At 42.3% G+C, this 19,651-nt stretch overlaps 3 protein-coding genes across 4 annotated transcripts in view; 2 read left to right on the top strand and 1 right to left on the bottom strand.

Moving 5' to 3' along the window:
• Positions 1-632: 632 nt before the first annotated feature.
• On the bottom strand, positions 633-5,568 carry exo1 (exonuclease 1). Its single transcript, XM_077730333.1, has 13 exons — positions 5,480-5,568; positions 4,880-5,058; positions 4,678-4,797; positions 4,382-4,505; positions 4,150-4,287; positions 3,784-3,996; positions 3,524-3,711; positions 3,319-3,421; positions 3,012-3,219; positions 2,491-2,668; positions 1,698-2,199; positions 1,279-1,448; positions 633-1,074 (listed from the first exon to the last, which is right to left on the bottom strand). The coding sequence occupies exons 2-13, from the start codon at positions 5,038-5,040 to the stop codon at positions 1,023-1,025; spliced, it is 2,157 nt and encodes a 718-aa protein (XP_077586459.1). The 5' UTR covers positions 5,041-5,058; positions 5,480-5,568; the 3' UTR covers positions 633-1,022.
• Positions 5,569-5,648: 80 nt separating this feature from the next.
• On the top strand, positions 5,649-7,637 carry yipf4 (Yip1 domain family, member 4). Its single transcript, XM_077730334.1, has 6 exons — positions 5,649-6,045; positions 6,267-6,420; positions 6,624-6,795; positions 6,910-6,987; positions 7,061-7,174; positions 7,357-7,637. Exons 1-6 carry the CDS (start codon positions 5,988-5,990, stop codon positions 7,492-7,494), a joined length of 714 nt encoding a protein of 237 aa, XP_077586460.1. The 5' UTR covers positions 5,649-5,987; the 3' UTR covers positions 7,495-7,637.
• Positions 7,638-8,702: 1,065 nt separating this feature from the next.
• The window catches only part of birc6 (baculoviral IAP repeat containing 6), a 37,465-nt gene continuing 26,516 nt past the window's right edge, over positions 8,703-19,651 (top strand). For both annotated transcript variants that reach the window (XM_077730330.1, XM_077730331.1), the window contains exons 1-26: positions 8,703-9,122; positions 10,598-10,779; positions 11,169-11,306; positions 11,530-11,723; positions 11,838-11,949; positions 12,027-12,109; positions 12,195-12,420; positions 12,513-12,682; positions 12,827-12,885; positions 12,998-14,635; positions 14,967-15,116; positions 15,188-15,413; positions 15,483-15,643; positions 15,719-15,850; positions 16,141-16,272; positions 16,382-16,548; positions 16,637-16,770; positions 16,858-17,016; positions 17,136-17,267; positions 17,351-17,448; positions 17,531-17,678; positions 18,004-18,137; positions 18,334-18,483; positions 18,617-18,804; positions 19,025-19,330; positions 19,398-19,497. In XM_077730330.1, coding sequence (XP_077586456.1) covers positions 8,912-9,122; positions 10,598-10,779; positions 11,169-11,306; positions 11,530-11,723; positions 11,838-11,949; positions 12,027-12,109; positions 12,195-12,420; positions 12,513-12,682; positions 12,827-12,885; positions 12,998-14,635; positions 14,967-15,116; positions 15,188-15,413; positions 15,483-15,643; positions 15,719-15,850; positions 16,141-16,272; positions 16,382-16,548; positions 16,637-16,770; positions 16,858-17,016; positions 17,136-17,267; positions 17,351-17,448; positions 17,531-17,678; positions 18,004-18,137; positions 18,334-18,483; positions 18,617-18,804; positions 19,025-19,330; positions 19,398-19,497 — 5,530 coding nt within the window. In that variant the 5' untranslated portion in view covers positions 8,703-8,911. The remainder of the gene's footprint in view (positions 9,123-10,597; positions 10,780-11,168; positions 11,307-11,529; positions 11,724-11,837; positions 11,950-12,026; positions 12,110-12,194; positions 12,421-12,512; positions 12,683-12,826; positions 12,886-12,997; positions 14,636-14,966; positions 15,117-15,187; positions 15,414-15,482; positions 15,644-15,718; positions 15,851-16,140; positions 16,273-16,381; positions 16,549-16,636; positions 16,771-16,857; positions 17,017-17,135; positions 17,268-17,350; positions 17,449-17,530; positions 17,679-18,003; positions 18,138-18,333; positions 18,484-18,616; positions 18,805-19,024; positions 19,331-19,397; positions 19,498-19,651) is intronic.

Consider the following 19,651-nt stretch of genomic DNA (forward strand, 5'->3'; position numbering starts at 1 on the left):
ACCTCATCTAAGGTGTAACTCTATAAAGTTATTGCTTGTTAATCTAGTTAGTTCAGTTAACTAAAGTTAATTTTATTGTTGATTAGTTTGTTTGAAAGAAAAAAAAAGCCAACTGGCTCTTGTGGAAAAATGAAAAGCAATGTTTGCTCTGTTATCAAAACACAGGATTAATTGTTAAAATGTATTACTTAGGTATTAAGTTTTTTTTAGGGTGTCCCCGAAAAAAAACAACAACATTACAGACAGACACCAAGGCAATTACTGCTTGAAAATAGCAAAATCACTTTATTTGTACACTGCAGAGTAATTTAGAATGTATATCTTCAAAAAAAGTCACATCTGATAAGAGAGAACAGTTTTTTAGCCTTTTGTGGAATCAAAATCATCCAAAACACCCGGAGAACACAGACAATATAACTTTAAATTCTTCCGCTGGAATGAACATTGTACATGCTTGAATGATGTGTAATTAGCATTGGCACAAAACCAAGACCACACTTATTGAAAATTGGCTTCACCTATTGAAAAGTAGAAGTTAACACTGTATCGACTGCACAGCAAAAATAGGCATCAATATCGGTATGCTGCCTGTGAGGTTTCGCTAAAACCGGAAACATTTTAACGCACAACATGTTTTTTTAATGAGCAAAAAGAACATGTTAGTCTTGTGTATTCTTGCAGATTAAATTGCCTATAAATGTGGATTTTTAAACAGGAATTTAATGATCAATTATAGTACTGCAGGACGGACAGTGACCCCAAAATACAATTTAAAACTTTCATGACAATTGTGTGCAATCGTGCAGGCTGAGAAATTTTCAGTTTACACGAAAGCATTCACTTCCACTATGACAAACAAAGTCAAACATTTTTTGGTTGCAAAGATTCTTCCTTTAATGTCTATGGTATGATATCATTAAAAAAAGATACAATGAAATTGTCAAAACAACAACAACAACAACTGTGCATTATGAAACATTTCAATACAAAGTAGCAAATGTTAACTGGATGCCAGATTGCCTTCAATAAGTGCTCTGCTCACTTTTCTGACAAGATGTCATCTTTTCAGTATCTCTAGAAAACACAATGGCAACACAGTAAGTGATACATAATCAGTCAAAATGCCAGATTGTTTACATAAACAAAGACATTTGTCGAAATCATTTCATCTCTACTAGAATAAAAAAATTGTCATAACTTGTGATTTCTTAAATAATGGAAAATAATCTGACGATTAACCACATTCAAATGTCACAAGTACTTAAAAAAACTAATTACTTTTTGAAGCTGTAATTCTTCCACAGACTACTAATGGTGGCCTGGAAAGCAGGTTTGTTCTCGTTGTTTGGGGTGGATTTCTTCCTCAGTCCACTGGCCCGAGCTGGTCCCAAAGCTTGCATTTTTGGGACTTTAATCAGACTGTTGTTGGACTTTGCTAGACCTGCAACCTGTGGGAAATAAATCAGACATTAGATTTTTATATAGGCAAGATTATCTGTTTGTTCTACAGTCTCATCTCATTTTCTGAACTGCTTTATCCTCACTAGGGTTGTGGGGGGCGCTGGAGCCTATCCCAGTTGACTTCGGGCCAGAAGCGGAGGACACTATGAATTTGTGGCCAGCCAATCAGAGGGCACGAGGAGACAAAAAAAACACGGTCACACGGTCATGAAATTAATAGTTTTGTATCAACTTACACGTGTGGGCTGAAAGATGGGAGCAGACGTTTCCCCTTTGTTTGAGGAAAAGACAGGAGGCTTCGATTCTGAAAAGTAGGCGCTGGTGCTGTCCTGGGTGGGAGAAGAGTCCATGAGCTTGTCTTCCAATTTTGAGTTTCTATCATTGGATGACTTGGTAGATAAGGACAAAATATCCTTCTTGAACTGGAACTGCCGCAAAGCATTGAGGTGTGGAGTGGACTTGGGTGTCGGCGACCTATCAGTCAAGGGCGAATTGTCTGACCAGTTAAATAGTCTTAGACCGGTACTGGCTGAATTGGGGGAATTGTCTTTAGGAGACAGAGGAGGACTGGCCGTTTGGACGGAAGGGGCTTCTGGGCCTTCCGAGCCGGAGTCATCGCTGCCGGGGTCAAACGTGTGGGCAATGGGGCTTGTGGCTTGGGGCACCACACTGTGATCCAAACCCACCTGAGCAGATTCCACTATAATGCTGGTGGTGGAACTGGAATTGCTGAAGAATCTACGGGGAAGAGAGACAGATTTAATCTTGCGGCATGCTTGTGCAAAAATATAAATAGTCTTTGTTAAGAAGATAGCCTAAGTGGCATAATCTTTTCGACTTTATGGGAAGTCCTAAAACATTTTTTTTGTTTTGCCTCATACCGGTGGTTAGTTTCAAGTTTGTTTTCTTTTAGGCTACTAATAACTTAGACATTCCCAATGCACTGTCTGAATGAACTCAAATGTGCCCTGTCTGGCAGAACATCGACGCCGACTGGATTCAACCCGCCATCAATGGAGGCTTGCCCACCTGCTGCTTACGACCTGATCTTGGTCCTGGACATCCTGGTTTCGTCTCTGCAAGAGTGTGGCAAAGCGGTTTCGTGTCCCACTGATTGGTGATGACGTTTCAGGTTCCGGAGTGGATTTGGATCGCTTCACCTCACACGAGTACTGGTGTAGAACATCTTGGTCTGATAGACAGCTGTCTGGAGAAGGGAGTAGCAGGCAGGTAAAGTGGACATTCATGTGATAATAGTATCCTTTATTTTCATTTTGTAGGAATGTCAAATGTCACCCATGGAAAAAAATGTGGTCCCCACATAGAAAAATAATTCAAGAGAATCCAGTATATACTGTATTTTACCATAAATTAATAAAAAATAGAAAATTCTTCCCAATTTTTATTGGGTGCAGATTTTAGATGGATTTATGAAAACTAATGAATATTTTCTTGGATAATCATTTTCTCATTCATTTAGTTTTGTGCTCAAAAAGTACTTTTTAAAAAACATTTATACAAATGAATTGGATTTCATGTGACTGTCTTACCTTGTCTTGGTCTTTTCACTTGCAGGCTTTTGCAGGGCAACCTAACCCCTGTCAGGTTGATGACTCTCTCCTTCCCCCTAGTGGATGGAGGCCTTTCAGTGGACTCCTCAGGATGGGCTGCTCGTGAAGCTGCTGCTTTACTACTTCGATCCCAGATGCTGAAACCACTAGGACTGTCGTTCCAGCTGCTGCTGCACCGTTTTATGTGCTGGTAAAAAAAAGGAGTCATTGTTCAATCTTGTCAGTAACTTCAATTTGATTAGATTTTCCCCACAAAAAAAGAAAATAGCCATTTGGGCATGGTTACCTGTGTCATAAGGTTTTCTGGGTTAAAGTCATCAATCTTCTCCATTGTGTTGAAGTCAAGATTTCCTAGTGCCATCTGAAAGGCTATTTTGTCTTCGATGGGACTTTAAAGGAATAGAGTTAAGGGGTTTGCTTTGCTGCCCATGTTGTCGAAGGCCGGGAAAAGTTATTTAAATTGAATTTCCAACAGTGACAGTCAAGGATACGCCCCAGCATAGCTTAGACTAGCAGGGTTGATGTCATTTTCATACGGGTTGAGAGGGACAAGCTTCCTATTGATGGGATCAAATACCAACTGATAAAGGAACGTCTGATTGGCCTTGACAAATCCTTCGATGTACTCCTGAGGGACTACTAGATCCTTTTTCAAGTACTGGCCCATCTTCTTTATCACCTGACGTCAAAAGCAGACAGGTCAGAGGAAAAAAAACAGCTAAATTCTGAGTTGAATTTTACGTCATATCACCTTTAGGATATCAGGCTCTTTTGCCAATTTCAGCAGTTTACACGCCTTGCCCAGGCCAATACCATGCAGCGAGGCCAAGTAGTCGCAGCCGGAGAGGATGCACATGTAACGAAACTTCTGCTCTGTGAAAATGTTGCCCAGAGAGCGACATCGGCCCAGGTTACTCTGGTCGATCTCCAGCCCATTACCCAACTTATCCATTTTTAGGATCACCTGCATTGTGAGGGATGACAACATTGGGGATTCATTGTGACAAAAGACAACCAAATTTGGATATTTATCCCCATTGATCGAGCGTTATAGAATTTTCTTTAAGTTTCCCAGCATATGAAGTAGAAGATACAGCCTTTAACAATTGTCCCTTACTTTTTTACAGCCGAATGCCAGAAGATCAGAGTCCTCTGTGATGACCGCGTGAGCCAAACCAGCTTTAGTCAGGTAAGCCAGTTGAGCGTCAGCTTCATATGGAGCCACAATGCAGTCCACCCCTCTCGCCCTGGCAACCTAGCATAACAAAAACATGTTACGTACATTTTCATACTTTTATGCTACATAGAATAAATATGACAGATGTTTTTTTAATTTTTTTAGAATGAACCTTAATAAGATCATGGGCCATAGTTGGAGTGATGTTGACACAGCGGCCAAAACAGTCTCTGGCTTCGGAAAGTTTACCGTCTCGTAGCAGCTGCCGGCCTTTTTGGAGGTTGGTCTCTCGGCGCCTGGAACGATAGGAGTGTAAATATTCCATATAAACAGGGGAACCTCTACTAACAAAATTTTCATCTATCCTTAAATAATACTGTCATAATAACTTTTGACATGAATCAAAATAAAGTAACCAAGATATCTCCATTTTGTATTCATTTAGGATTCACAAGGTTTGGAACTCACAATTTGCGGGCCTTTTCCACTTCTCGTTTTGATGGTAGATTGCGTCCATCAAATACAAGAATTGGTTTCACATTGAAGGAAAACAGCATGTCCACAAATTTCATGCAGTACCAGACATACCTAAAAGTGGGCACACAAATAGGACAATCAATGGCGGTTGGTTGGCATCTTCAGCTTATGCATATCATTTTGATGGACCTACTGATCAGTTGGTTCTCCTTTTGCAAGTTTTTCGGCACATGAAAATGCACCTTTATGAAGCCAACAGTACGTGTCTACGGCCACCGTCTGACCTTTGTACTTCTTCACATTGATGGGCTCCCCTGCATCCTTGATGAACTGTAATAGCCCAGGGATGCCCATGATTGGCAAAGTTCAATGCTGCAACACAAAGACAAAGAAGGGAACCCATTTTCAGGAAAGTTTACAGCCATTTTTGCAAAATGCAATAATGTTCACAAAATTGTATGTATACTAGGGACTGTGAAGGATATGGAGATCAAATTATGTTTGCAATGCAGAAAGGTGGAAGTAGTGCAGTAGAAGTAGAATGTGACGATTCAATGAAACAAACGCTGACTTTTGACCATTTTCAAGTTTGTTCAAGGAAACGTACTATATTGTGCGGGATTATCGGTTAGTTAGCCGTTCATTTCATAGGGATTTCTGCAAGAACACATTAAGGCGATTTTGGGTTGCTCCATCCCTCAACTGTTTTCACCAATAAACACAAAAATAGGGGTGTAAAACGAGATCGGAACAAATGTAGTAAAGATGCATTTAATAAGGATTTACAACCAACCTTTTATCTACTATCTCTTAGCTTCGGGTTTGTGGCTCGAACGCACCAGGAAAGACTGAAAGCATGTTTAGTTTTACCGCCAACGTGTCATCCATGTATAAACTGCTCCGATTGGATAAAAAGATGAAGGAGGCGGAGTCAATTTTGACACCAGTGGTGGCAGCCGCCCACCTCTTTACCTGGGTTTAATCAGTCAGAAGTAAGAAGGATATTTGAATTGGTTGATCAATGCCATTTACTTTGTGTCATTTTAGCTTCATTTATGTCCTGGTATATGTTTTACATATGTAGTTTTGTAAGTGTAGTTATCTAATTTCCACAATGACTCCAAAACACATGAACGCATCATAGGACGTGTCCAATTTCCCAGCGTTCCTTGCACTTCCGCTTTGTATTGCAGAGTCGGGCGAACGAAAACAACATGTTGTAGTTAAATGCCACCAAGTGCTGTAATCAATGACAGCGTATTTCTTTTTTTTTTTTAAATTGACGCGTTCAAAGTGAGAACATGCAGTTTTCTCCGAACAACGGAGACTTTACATTCGTCTCCTCGACAGAGGCGCAAGGTAAGCTAATGCTAGTCGAGTATCACCAAGTGCAGGAGGCCAAAATGTGCATCACTGGGCGTAATTACGCCGTTTCGGATTGTTATTATCGGTACTGTTCAGTCTACAGATTTAATTCATGCATGTTCATGTTTAGGTCCCAAACCAGAATTATGTAACTGACCAATGCGTTTTACAAAGTATTTTAAAAAAATAAACAAATAAAATCCTATGTCCCACAGAGCTCAGTGGCACAATTCAAGCCCCAGATATTAGGCTGAATATGGGCAGTGATGCTGGTAGAGACCCCTATGCCACTGCCTTCCTTAGACAGCGAGGCTATGGTTGGCTGCTGGAGGTGGAGGAAGATGATGGAGAGGAGAGCAAACCTCTTCTGTAAGTCAAGATCTCTCTTAAAACTGTATTAAAAATCCATTTCAGCATCTATTTGGTTATTGCCAAAGTGTTCCATATCATGAATGTGACAAATTTGTGTAAATTTTACTTTGCCTAATGTAATTGAATATCATTCTGGTGTGCAAATCCATTAATAACACTTAGTAATACTGCTGCCTTGAATATGATGTATGTGTGATTAGAGATGAGCTGGACATTGACTTGAAGGACATCTACTACAAAATCCGCTGCGTGCTTATGCCAATGCCATCATTGGGATACAACAGACAGGTGGTCCGAGATAACCCGGACTTCTGGGGCCCTCTTGCTGTGGTGCTCCTCTTCTCCATGATCTCGATCTATGGACAATTTAGGGTGAGAAAATCATTTGGTGACGGCCTAAATTCAGCCATTCATTTGATCATCTATTTTTACAATATCAGAGAAGACTCCTACAAATAGATTGTTTATTTGTTTTTTTATTCTCAGGTGGTTTCCTGGATCATCACAATCTGGATATTTGGTTCACTAACAATTTTTCTGTTGGCTCGAGTACTTGGCGGTGAGGTAAGTCGAACTGGATTTTAGCCAGTATGTGTTTTACATTTTTAAAAGTCCTAATCAGCTTTGTTTCGAGTAGGTTTCCTACGGTCAAGTTCTCGGAGTGATCGGATATTCCCTTCTTCCACTCATTGTCATATCCCCTTTACTTCTTGTAATTGGAGGTTTTGAGGTGGTTTCTACCTTTATCAAGGTGAGTCCAAAATATTCATATGCTCTCATATCTGGCTAATTCTGATAAACATTTGCAAAAGAGGATTTCATATCAATTAGTATGCCTATTTTATCAACATAATGTCTTTCAGTTTTTCCAGGTGTGCATAAAGTAGCAAAACATTTGATCAAAAAAGTAATTGTTGTTTTCTTCATTTTTAGCTGTTTGGAGTCTTCTGGGCTGCTTACAGTGCGGCGTCACTGCTTGTCGGAGATGAATTTAAAACAAAAAAGCCTCTTCTCATATATCCCATTTTGCTTTTGTACATTTACTTCCTATCGCTTTATACCGGCGTCTGACTGGATGAGTTTGAGCTCTGGACTTTTTCATGGACAGTGACACTAATCCCACATTGGAAAAAGAGTCCTTCAATGTTACTTGTGTATATAGTTTCACCTTCATCATGTTCAATAAAAAAAAATGCCCCGGTTTACAATTTTAACCTTACAATCCTCGTAATATGATGTGCAATAGACTGAAGGGTCCCATTTACACATTTTTAAAGATTGAAATGATACTATAGCAAATAAGGAATTCCGGTTTGCGAATGTGGTGGAAAATATTTTTTCAATTCAGAATTATTTTATTTGGTTAGAAGAATGATTTTTTTCCTGTGCATCATTATTATAACTTTTCACAAATTTCAAAAGAAAATGACAACAGTTGCTGTTTTTTTCCCCTGGAGTGTAGATTGTTTATGAAATTACAGCAGGAATAAAATGGTTGTTTATGACAATTCTCAGTAGGTATGTTATGTGAGCGTCATTTAAGTGGATGGGAGAATATATATGTTTATAAACCTCTGGATTATTAGTTACCATTATCAGTCATAGACCCAAATGTATTTGCACTGAGAGACCTATCATTGAGTGGTCGTGATCAACTGCCATTGACGTCAATAGACGTCTAATCGTTTTTGACAGGGAGTGGTCAAACCTCAGTCAAATTGGGTTTGATGTATAACACTAGTTTTAGTTTTTGGTATCCATGGGAGTATTTCCGTCATTTTAAAATAATTGGAACTCATTTCAGGAAGTATATTTGTAGACTAAAGTGTATTTATGCGACCTTTGAGGGCGTCGGTGGGAAGTTAAAAGTCCCATTGTTCTTAAACGCAACTGCGCTTCCATGCCTGTCATTATGGTTCTACTTTCTAGATCATTTTGTACATTTTAATTTAGAAGACGGTTATTGATCTCAAAATCTAGAGAACTATTGGTCAAAGGTTTGTCACAAACGTCACACGGCGTGATATAAAACATTTTGAACACGTCAATAGGCGCTCGTGAAGTTATCACCGGGGTCAAGATATGTCCGCCAGTGGATCCATCATTATTTACATCACTTGAATTCACTTTTTAATAAGCGCACTCGGCACAGACATGCAAAACAATGTTAGGCTTATAACTCGCAGGAAAGAACTGATCATGCCGTTCCCGATCCAAAACACGGATGTCTCGCGAGATGCAGCTACAGCTACGCCAGTTTCGTTTGCTATCATGTAAGTGACAGCGTCTATCCGTGACGAGACTTCCTCAACGGCGTTGGTGAATAGCCGCTGCTGCGCTGACGGGCGGACGGGAAGAAGCCGCAGAAGGGATCAGCAGTGGCAGAGGAGTGACAGTCAGGATCCAGTCCTGTACATTTACTTCTATCGATAGTGTCATCTGTTCGGAGCAAAAGCAAGAAGGGACGGCTAGGGGAAAGCCAGGAAAAATGGCGGCCGCGGCCTCGCCGGGCTCCGGCTCGTCCACCCCCTCGGACTGGATTGTACTCCGAGACGGTTGCCTGCGTTGCGACGAGGAGGGCCTGCGAAGCCTTTCCTACCACCCGGCCCTCAACGCTATTCTAGCAGTCACCAGCAAAGGGGCGATAAAAGTCATTGATGGCACTTCGGGGGCGATCCTTCAGGCCTCTGCGCAGCACGGTAAGTTACCGCAGCTACCGGATCTACCGGGGCTACTACTGGAGCGCTCCGGCCAGCCACGCTCCACTCCGGGGTTCTGATTGTCAACACAACACCAGCTCAGAGTGGGACATCGGCTAACTAAAGATAGCCGCTACTCACAGTTGTTTTGGGGCCTAATGAGATTATTTGATCGCGATCTATACTTCGATCCACACGATGACACGGCGCGTGTATAGCTTTGACAGCACTTAGGAAGAAGGGTTATTTCCGTGCTAGCATTGTTTACCTGATAAATGACTCTTTGTGTCTTCATCTTGATGACATGTCGACCATCAAGGCTAATATTAGCAAGTTGGGTCACCTCGCAAAAGCGCAGTCCTATGTGTTTTTGTTTTTATCAAGAACAAACAACGGATGCAAGTTCTATTTGCATCGTTTTGTACCACCGTGCGCATCGTTTCATAACACCACGATGATCATCAATTAATTGCTGTCATTGGGTACAATTGACGGGAAAGACGTCCAATCCATTTCAACTTGGAGGGTTGGCATCTTACCAGTTCAAATAGATTGGACGGCTAAGTAGTGAAAACTGGAGCGATGTTGATCAACACAGTCTTTACATACAATGTTATGCATGAGCAGTTTGGGTTAAAGCATCAGACCAAGTCTGATTGCAATCCTGAACATTTATGTACACAAGTTTGCTAATAAAGTCAAGATTTCTTCATAAATAAAACAAGTTGCACCTTTATATCTCAATGAATATACTGGGCTGATTTTTTTTTGTAAAATAAGTTAATCACACTTTGCTTTTGTGATGTGTGTTCATATTTCAAGAAATCAGGCAGGTCGTTAATTATATAGCACTTTGTTTGCACAAACACATGCTGGACAAAGTGCTTTACATAATAAAATGGAAGCAACAGCAATATTCATGATGTATTTGTTTATAATAAGTACGCACGGTTGATACTTTTTCTGCTCTCCTTAGATGTCTGAATAGCTATCTGTACTTGTCCGTTAAGTTTTTTCATAGAGGCTTTTTTGTTGTGGTTATACTAGCATATCTCTAGAGTAAAATTACATGTTTTTTCATATGCATACATATTAGAAAAAATACATCAAGTGAAATGGAGGAGAGAATGTATCCAATGGAAGTCGAAAATAAATACTGGTAAACTAAAAAAAGAATGCAATTTTGCCAAATAAAATAATGTATTTATTAGGGAGGGTGAATTGTGCTTTAAGGCAATAAAACCTGTTTGGTTGATTTAATACTTTCTAATTTTAACAGAATTAATCTAATGTCAACAAAATATGTAGCACCCCACACATGGAGTACTTTTGTTCTCACTCTTCAACCCTGTGTTAAAATATGCATTCATGCCAGACTCTGAAAATGACCCAGACATAACTTTTTTATTGCCATATATATTTACATGCAAAAATACCCCTATTTATGATGAATTTTTCCTATGCTGCTTTTCCAGTTAAACCCGGCGGCCGTGTCAGATGTCAGTACTTTCCTGCTGTGGATAGGGTGCTTTTTGTTGACGACTATGCAGTGGGGTGCAGGAAGGATCTTAATGGGATCCTTCTCCTGGACACAGCCCTCCAACCTCCAGTGACCAAACCTGAAGATCTGGTTCAGATGGAGCTTCCTGTCACTGAGGTAAAAAAACAGGGAAGGAGAGAAAAAGTGACAATCAAAAGTTGGGACCACATGTGGTTTTATGCATGACTTATTACAGTGTTTAGAAAGAGGCTAGTAGATTGTTTTAATGTCATATTTTACTAACATGACTGTGGTACCAGCAATTACTCTAAATCCCTTTTCAAAATGATGCTAGCATTGTGTATGTAGCAATTTGCTCTTAGGCGAGGCTTTTCATTCCGGAACAAGATGCACGATTTAGATAAATGTCAATGGCAGCCAATGAGGAAAGTAAAAACACTTGGGGTTGTCCCTAATTAGAAGAATACTGTTAGCTGTAAACTAAACACTGTGTGAGAAAATGATGTACATGTTAAGAATACTTGTTTTTTTTTCTTCTCCTCCAGGCTCAACATTTGCTGTCAGCTTGTCAGGAAAAGATCGACGTATCCAACACAAAGGGCTACGATCTCTTTATCGTACAACTAAAAGAAGGCCTGAAGAATACCTCACATGAGACGGCAGCCAACCACAAAGTGGCCAAGGTTGGTGTTACAGCGTCACAGCAGTTTTAGTCTTGCCATTCCAGAATGACCTAATTCCATGGTGGCAATGAAACCATCCAATAGGCACACCTTTTCTACCAGCTGCATTCATGTAGTTCAACAATATTTGATTTACACAGTATATACTACACATATTCTTTAAATTGAGGTTGAAGTAGTCACTCAATTTCTGAATTTTGTATTTATTCTTCTTCCTTTTTAGTGGGCGACAGTAACCTTCCAGCTTCCTCACCATGTGATGAAACTGGTTGCCAGTGCCATTGTTAGTGAGCTCAAGAAGATCAACCAGAACATAGCTGCCTTGTCTGTGGCCTCATCCATCATGGACAGACTCTCCTACCTCTTGTCAAGTGCCCGACCCGAGCTAGGCGTGGGGCCTGGGCGCTCTGTAGATAGGTGAGCATTCCCCATAAGAAAACCATTTGGGAGTTCTGGTTTGAGAAGAAAAACAATTTATGCATAGACAAGCAATCATCCATTTTTTATGCATCCTTTTGTCCCTTTTTATAGATCTCTAATGTACAGTGAGGCCAACCGAAGGGAGACGTTTACATCATGGCCACATGTTGGGTATCGGTGGGCTCAGCCTGATCCAATGGCTCAGGCAGGCTTTTACCACCAGGTATGGCAAATTGGCAGTACAGCCATAAGTGGCCAAGCGATTCGTAAACCTTTCTAACCCTGCCTCTCTTTCCATAGCCTGCATCATCAGGGGATGACCGAGCAATGTGTTTCACCTGCAGTGTATGTCTAGTATGTTGGGAACCAACGGATGAGCCATGGTGTGTTCATAGTGTTCATTATACTGTATAGCTTGTAAAGTGGATGATAGTGTGGTAAATTTAATAATATTTTTATGTTCCCCAGGTCCGAACATGAGCGACATTCCCCTAATTGTCCGTTTGTAAAAGGTGAACACACTCAAAATGTTCCCTTGTCGGTGACACTGGCAACCAGTCCTGCTCAGTTTCCCAACGGTCCTGACGGTTCAGACAAAATTGCCTGCTACGGCTTTGGCAGCTGCCCACAGTTCTTGGCCGTTGCGACAAAGAGGGGCAAGATCTGTATTTGGGATGTTTCCAAAATGATGAAGGTCAGATTACACACCGTCAGCGCTGTACTTTGCCTGAAGAGTTTCAGTCGTAAATGGTTGGCTTGGACTAATGCAAATGTTGTTGTAATCAGGTTCACCTGAAGTTTGACGTTAATCCATATGACCCGGCCATTTTGAGGCAGCTGATTCTGTGTGGTGGTGAGCACAGCCAGCAACCCCTGACGGGGTCTCGGAGACCCACTTTGGCCTGGCTTGAGGAGTCATCCTCTTGCTCAGACCTGCCCAAACTTGAGGGCGATAGGTAAGCCAAATTATTTTTTTCCAGCTAAACAGTGAGTTGAACAATTTAGTATTGTGAAACCCCTGCTGACTTGCAGATGATAATTGGTTATGTATCTGAGAGATTTTGACTTGAGCAGTATTAATTCATCCATTTTGTCATAAGTGACGACCAGTTGGAGGATTCAGACAGCGATGAGCATTCCCGGTCCGAGTCAGTAACAGGTATGAGAATTTGTCTTTGTTATTAAATTTATATCCATCAGCTGGTCCCCTCAATTTTATTAGTTTACGAAAGATCCTGGTACTTTATCAGTAATTAGTTCTTCCGTTACAGGCCATCCGTCCCAATGGGAAAGCATGGATGTGAGCCTAGGCGTGACTGCTGTCAGTGTGCTCCAGCAGCCAGAAAAACTGCAATTGGAAGTGCTGGCTAGCGTGCTGGAGGACACCGTCAAAGATCTGGAGGAACTGGGTGCCAATTCCTCGCTGAATCAAGCCAAGGCCCACAACCATGCAAAAACAAAGGACAAAGTCCCAGAGCACCATAACATTCCTTTCCCCTGCTTGCTCGCTGGAGGGCTGCTTACGTACCGTACGGCGTCGAGCAACTCCACAACCAGAACCCAACCTACGGTTCCATCTTCAATACGCAGGGTGTCTGACAGTCCCTGTAGAACTCAGGGCCCTGAGCCCTTCCAAGCTGGGCCCATTCAGGACCAAGGTCCCATGGAAATAGAAACGTGTAATTCCCAGACTGCTGGCCAGGAACATTGCTTCTCGAACTTGGTAGGTTCTCAGCCTCCAAGTCCTACCTCTGTGTCATCTGTACACAGGACGATACCTGTGCTGTTGCTATACAGTATCAGAGAGACGGATGACAAGACGTCAGGGCAAGTGTTTGCTCAGATGAACAACATCATGAGCAAAGGCCTCCACGACGAGAGCTTCACTCTGCCACAAATAATCGAGATGGAGTTTGACTCCCACGAGCAGCTTCTTCTTCAGGATCCTCCTATCACGTACATTCAACAATTTGCCGACTCTGCAACCAATTTGGCAGGGTTTGATGGTCCAATGGACAAATGGAACTCGTTAGCCGCTGCCACGTCGTCTTCCCCGCCTCGGCCCGGAACGCTTGTACAATGCCTGAGGTTGCCCAAACAGTTGGAAGAGGAGAATCTTTGCGTGAGCTCAATTACACCTTGCTGGGATGGTGTACACCTACTGGTCGGGTTGCAGCCATGCAACGCGGAATCTGTGAGTGCAGCCAACCAAGTAGAAGCCCTGAACAATCTCAATCGTCTGCACTCTGCCCTCTGCAACCAGCAGAAAGGCGATACTCGGCATCCAGTCGCCAATGGAGTGGAAGGCAACCACCAAGAGGACACGCCGCCTCAATCCACCTTCATCCTTGCGTCAGGGGACCAATCACAGTCCTGCCCGAGCGGCGGAGGCTACCTTGCTCTCTATAAACTTAATTATTCTACCCGTTTTGTAACCTTGGATGAGGAACCTGTTAAGGTGCAGCAGATATGCCAGCCTTGTGATGCAATTACCTCCTTCATCCTGCTTCCTCCAGATGTGCTTGATAGCCGGGAGGATGATAGCGAGGAGACTCCAGAGGAGACGCCCTCTGGTTCCAAAAATGGTACAGCTCGCTTTGGAATCGGCTTGGCAGGCTCTGTTTCTGGTTTAACCCGGAGTGCGTGTGGAGCTGCCACTAACAGCGGCGGTGCCACTGCTACCAGTACTTCCAACACTCATAAAGAGACCAAGAAACAAGAAGTGGTTGGATTGGGTCACTTGGTGGTGACAACACAAGGCGGGAATATCATGATTTTGGATTTATCAACGTTGGAGGTTTTGACCAAGGTTGAACCCCCTAAGAAAGAGGGTGCAGCTGAAGAGATAGACCCATTTGTCTCTGTAACTTATTGCTCTGGAACTGACCGTCTTTGTGCCTGCACTAAAGGTAAGCAGAATTTCATTTGCCTGCATTGTTGACCTTGGGGGATACAAATGCCATCCCACAAGCTGCTGATCTAGAAATGCAAAAAGATGAGAGTAATTGACATTTAAAAAAAAAGTGTTTGTAATTTTCTGTAATTGCTTGGTAATACACTGTGGTTGCATTGACGGTGCTAAGCATCAAATCCATTTTAACTTGAACCTCTCCCAGTACAAATGGAATGGACATCCAGCAATGTTAATGCCAACCAATTTTATTTTTAATCCAGTTTACTTATGAAAGGTTAACAAACACAACGGTGTCCATTATTTTTCATTTGATTCTCTCTCTACAGGTGGAGAGCTTCATTTCCTTCAAATTGGAGGTGTTTGTGACGATGTAGACGATGGAGACATGTTTATTGATGGCCCCATTTCTAAGGGGGCTGAATTGTTGCTGGAGTGGGCCCGGCCTTCATCCAACCCATCTAGCCCTGGGATCACAGGTATTAGTTGGATATTACAATTAAGATCTCTTGTTTTCAAATTTTGAGCACATTGCTTATTAATTGCGCAGGAGTTGAACTCCTAGTGGACCAGCCGCTGTCTACAGAGAGCCTCATGTCGTTGGTGGAGTTGACACGCTTTGAAACATTGACTCCCCGCTTCTCTGCCACTGTGCCTCCCTGCTGGGTGGAGGTACAGCAAGAGCAGCAGCAGCGACGCCATCCGCAACATCTCCACCAACAGCACCATGGAGATGCAGCCCAGCACACTCGGACTTGGAAACTCCAGACTGATAGGTGTGTATATGACAACTTGTAAGTAGTATGATAAATTATCAACAGGCTATTTTCACGTTCTCATTTCAGTTCCAGCTGGGATGAGCATGTCTTTGAGGTGGTGCTACCCAAGGCCTGCATGGTGGGCCATGTGGACTTCAAGTTTGTCCTGAATGCCAACATTGTCAACATTCCTCAGATCCAGATCACTCTCTTGAAGAATAAAGCGCCTGGCCTGGGAAAAGTCAGTGGTAAGGACTCTTCATTTATAATGTGACATTTAGTCTTGAAAGATGTGTTGCTCTGACAATGGCTGTATTTGACAGAAACTGCAGTTGATAGACAGATCACATTCCCCCTCTCCACTGCCATCCATGCCAATGGGGAGAAGAATGGCCGACCCTCCATGCTGGACTTCACAGAGGACATCCAGCTTATGGACATAGAGGATACATCAGGCTAGTATTCAATTTATATCCACTCCTCTGCTCATCAGTTTACCTTATGCTGAGTTGCCACCTCACTCTGTATAAGTAAAGCAGGGGTGTGATAAATCACCACATAGCACAAACATAGACTTCAGAAATAACGCTCTAGTGCCAGTTCCACACGTGGCCCATTGGACCAACCCTTGTGCCTCGTGATGCATTTAAAACAGATGGAAATAACTGCTACCCTACTTGTGTTTATGAGTTTTTTTTTCTCTTGTACAACATGTGTAAAACATTGTGTGATGTTCCTTTTGTAGGCTCCATTTTGTGTCCATTCTTAGAAGAGCACAAGGAGGACATCTTATGTGGACCAGTGTGGCTTGCTAGTGGGCTGGATCTCTCTGGCCATGCTGGCATGCTAAGCCTCACTAGCCCAAAGTTGGTTAAAGGTCAGTAAATGCTAACCTAGCTTAAAGCAGAATCTGAATATTCAGACTTTGTTTTTAAACTCATAATATGAAGTTGTGTGTAGTTCAATGGTGTTGTAATTCCATGTAGGCATGGCTGGTGGAAAGTACCGCTCTTTTCTGGTGCATATCAAAGCAGCAGGGGACAAAAACATAGAGGACAGTCCCCGGCCGGTTGTCAGAATGCCAAGTGCCAAACCTCAGTGTTCCAAATCTCACTCATTGTCCACACTGCTGCAGAGGGCTCAGGCTTCAAAGGTGCTGATATTTTACTATAATCAGATGAGTGTCCGTTTTAAAGATAAAGGTGTAAAATGGTTAAAAAAAAACAACTTTCCTTTTGCAGGACAAGGGGGCTGGAGCTAAATCAGATGGCCAATCATCTTCCAAGAAAGTGGAAAACATGCGAGGCTGCGACTTGCTGCAAGAGGTGTCTGTTACAATCAGAAGGTTCAAAAAGACGTCTATTCCCAAAGAAAGGTAAAAAAAATGAGTCAAATATATTTGCATCAATACTTTTGATGTCCCTTTGTCCAGCTAAATGGAGATGTTCCTTTTTTCTTCAAGGGTCCAGCGTTGTGCAATGCTGCAGTTTCCAGACTTTCACGAAAAGCTACTTGATGCACTTTGTCAACGGACAGAGGGCCTCTCCACAGAACACGCACAAGGCCTCATCCTGGACATCTTGTGCTGGTTGGCTGGCGTTTTTTCCAATGGACCTTGCAGGTATGCCAACTGACAATGTTTATGTATTCAAATGGTGTGTAGACCTTGTCGCCACTGAACTCTACATGTAATACATCATTGACATATGACCTATTGTTATTATTGTGATTTATTTTAAGCTTACGAGAAGGAAAGGAGGGGTTGCTGGCCAAAACCAGAGTGCGGCTTTTGGATATTGTTGCAGTGTGTTTCTTTGAGGCCGGTCGAAGCATTGCTCACAAGTGTGCACGCTTTCTTGCACTTTGCATAAGGTGAGCGAGATTATGAAATTTGTGATCAACCAAAGTTGTTTGTGGGTTAACACCAGCATAATATTGGGTTTCTCTTGTTGAAGCAATGGAAAAGGTGATCCCAGCCAACAAGGTTTTGTCACCAGTCTTCTGAAGGCTCTGCTGGACAATATGCCGTACTTGCCTGCTGCAGCGACAGGCGGTATGTCGCCATGAGGCAAAACAAAACCACTTTGTAAACCAAGTACCAGTCTAATTATGCTTCTTTGACTGTAATTTTCCAGGCTCCATGTTCTGGTACTTTGTGTTGCTAAATTATGTCAAAGAAGAGGATCTGGCAGGTTGCAGCACCACTTGTGCGTCCCTGCTCACAGCCATCTCAAGACAGCTGCAAGATCGACTTACGCCAATGGAAGCGCTGCTGCAGACCAGGTATGTTACACTTGTAAACAAAAGTTTGGGTGCCCCCTTCACAGTACCAGATGTCCAGTCAATTTGAAATGGGAAGGGAAGTAGTGAACCAACATTGACTGGATTATAATTGGATTTTTAAGGCTGTGTATGGCAGTCAAAGAGATAAGTGTTAATATGGCTTAGTGGGCAAAATAACCCGCAATGTTAATTCCCTGCCATCCCTCCTAGTTCAAATGGATTACACATATACTCGTGACAAACTCAAATTTACAGCAGATGTGAGTGGTCACAACCTGTGCTACTTAACTTGATCGATTACATTTTTGGATTGGTTTGATTATAGGTATGGACTATACAGCTCCCCATTTGATCCCGTGCTCTTTGACCTGGAAGTCAGTGGGTCCTCTTGTAAGAATGCATTCAACAGCAACATTGGGGTTCAGTCAGATGAGATTGATCTCTCTGACATTCTCTCAGGTAAGAGACAGGCAACTTTTCATTTAAACTAGAGTAATAAATACAAAAAAAATATGTTCATGAAGGATCATGATGAAATTAAATCTTTGTTCTTTCACTCTTGATCAATAAACAGTATAAAATTGTCATTTTATTTTAATAATCTACGGAATTTAAATCTCTCACAGTATTTAATTTCTTAAAATGGCGTTTCCAGCAGGGAATGGCAAAGTAAGCAACTGTGCAGCTGCGGAGGGAAGCTTCACAGCATTAACGGGCCTCCTAGAGGTGGAGCCATTGCATTTCTCTTGCATCTCCACTAGTGACGGTACCCGAGTGGAGCGTGATGATGCCAGCATGTTCACTGGTAAATAGTATTGTCTTCTTCATCTAAGGCAATGGCTCAGGTTAACTCGCCATGCAAGCTGTTTTTGTGTTGATGAACTTTCTATTTTTATTTCTATAACTATGGCATTTCTATTTATTTTTTTAATTCGCAGTGAGTACGTTCGGCGTGACTCCGGCGGTTGGTGGCCTATCAACAGGAACGGTTGGCGAGGCTTCCACAGCTCTTAGTTCTGCAGCACAAGTGGCACTGCAATCTCTGTCACATGCCATGGTGTCGGCAGAGCAACAGTTACAGGTCTTACAGGAAAAACAACAGCAGCTGCTCAAATTGCAGCAACAGGTAAAAAAACAAACACAGAGGACTGTAAAGTAAATTGAAAAAATAGTGAGCATTGGCTGACAGCCCCTCCCAGTCACAATGGATTGGACGTCTAGCCAATGAAGGATTTAAATGGGTTAGCGGACAAAGATGTTTGACACAAATGTCGTGAAGAGCAAATTGTTTTATTTTCATGTTTGTAAATATGAGTGGATTTTGTGTGTGTGTGTGCTGCAAGCAGAAAGCCAAGCTTGAAGCCAAATTACATCAGACCACAGCTGCCGCGGCCGCTTCCAATGTGGGTCCCATCCACAACTCAGTGCCTTCCAACTCCTCCTGCGCTCCTGGTTTCTTCATTCATCCCTCTGACGTCATCCCCCCGACACCAAAAACAACCCCGCTCTTCATGACACCTCCTCTCACTCCGCCCAACGAGGCAGTGTCCGCAGCTGTCAGTGCTGAGCTAGCTCACCTATTCCCAGGCTCCATGATGGACCCAGGGCCAGTTAACTTGGCAGCACACAAAAACTCCCAGAAAGCCAAGACGGTAAGGGAGTCCGCTGCCTTTAAAAAGGAAGCATAAGTGTGTAATTTTTTCCCCTGTGTTAACACAGAGCCCCATGGGAAGTGGCTTGGCAATAGCCATTTCTCAGGCATCTCACTTTTTGCAGCCACCTCCACACCAGTCTATCATCATAGAACGAATGCATTCTGGTATGTCACACATTCCCTAATTGTGTAAAGGACTGAGATCATTTAATTATCAAAATTATGATGTTGAAATATCAAAGTTGACAATTAATTAATTAGTGGTGCTAACTGATGTATTATATGGACTATAAGTTGTCCCCTTTTTTCATAGTATGTT

This window comes from Stigmatopora nigra, chromosome 12 (genome assembly GCF_051989575.1).
Source record: "Stigmatopora nigra isolate UIUO_SnigA chromosome 12, RoL_Snig_1.1, whole genome shotgun sequence".
In the NCBI taxonomy this organism is placed as follows: Eukaryota; Metazoa; Chordata; class Actinopteri; order Syngnathiformes; family Syngnathidae; genus Stigmatopora; species Stigmatopora nigra.

What these genes read in the sequence shown, in the direction of transcription:
- exo1 (XM_077730333.1), bottom strand. Translation starts at nt 5,040, where the DNA reads ATGGGCATCCCTGGGCTATTACAGTTCATCAAGGATGCAGGGGAGCCC. An exon ending in AAGAGCCTGATATCCTAAAG is followed by an intron (nt 3,712 to 3,783) that starts GTGATATGACGT and finishes TTTTGACGTCAG; the next exon opens with GTGATAAAGAAGATGGGCCA. An exon ending in AAGAATTACAGCTTCAAAAA is followed by an intron (nt 1,075 to 1,278) that starts GTAATTAGTTTT and finishes TGTGTTTTCTAG; the next exon opens with AGATACTGAAAAGATGACAT.
- yipf4 (XM_077730334.1), top strand. Translation starts at nt 5,988, where the DNA reads ATGCAGTTTTCTCCGAACAACGGAGACTTTACATTCGTCTCCTCGACA. An exon ending in CTCCTCGACAGAGGCGCAAG is followed by an intron (nt 6,046 to 6,266) that starts GTAAGCTAATGC and finishes TATGTCCCACAG; the next exon opens with AGCTCAGTGGCACAATTCAA. An exon ending in GAGGAGAGCAAACCTCTTCT is followed by an intron (nt 6,421 to 6,623) that starts GTAAGTCAAGAT and finishes ATGTGTGATTAG; the next exon opens with AGATGAGCTGGACATTGACT.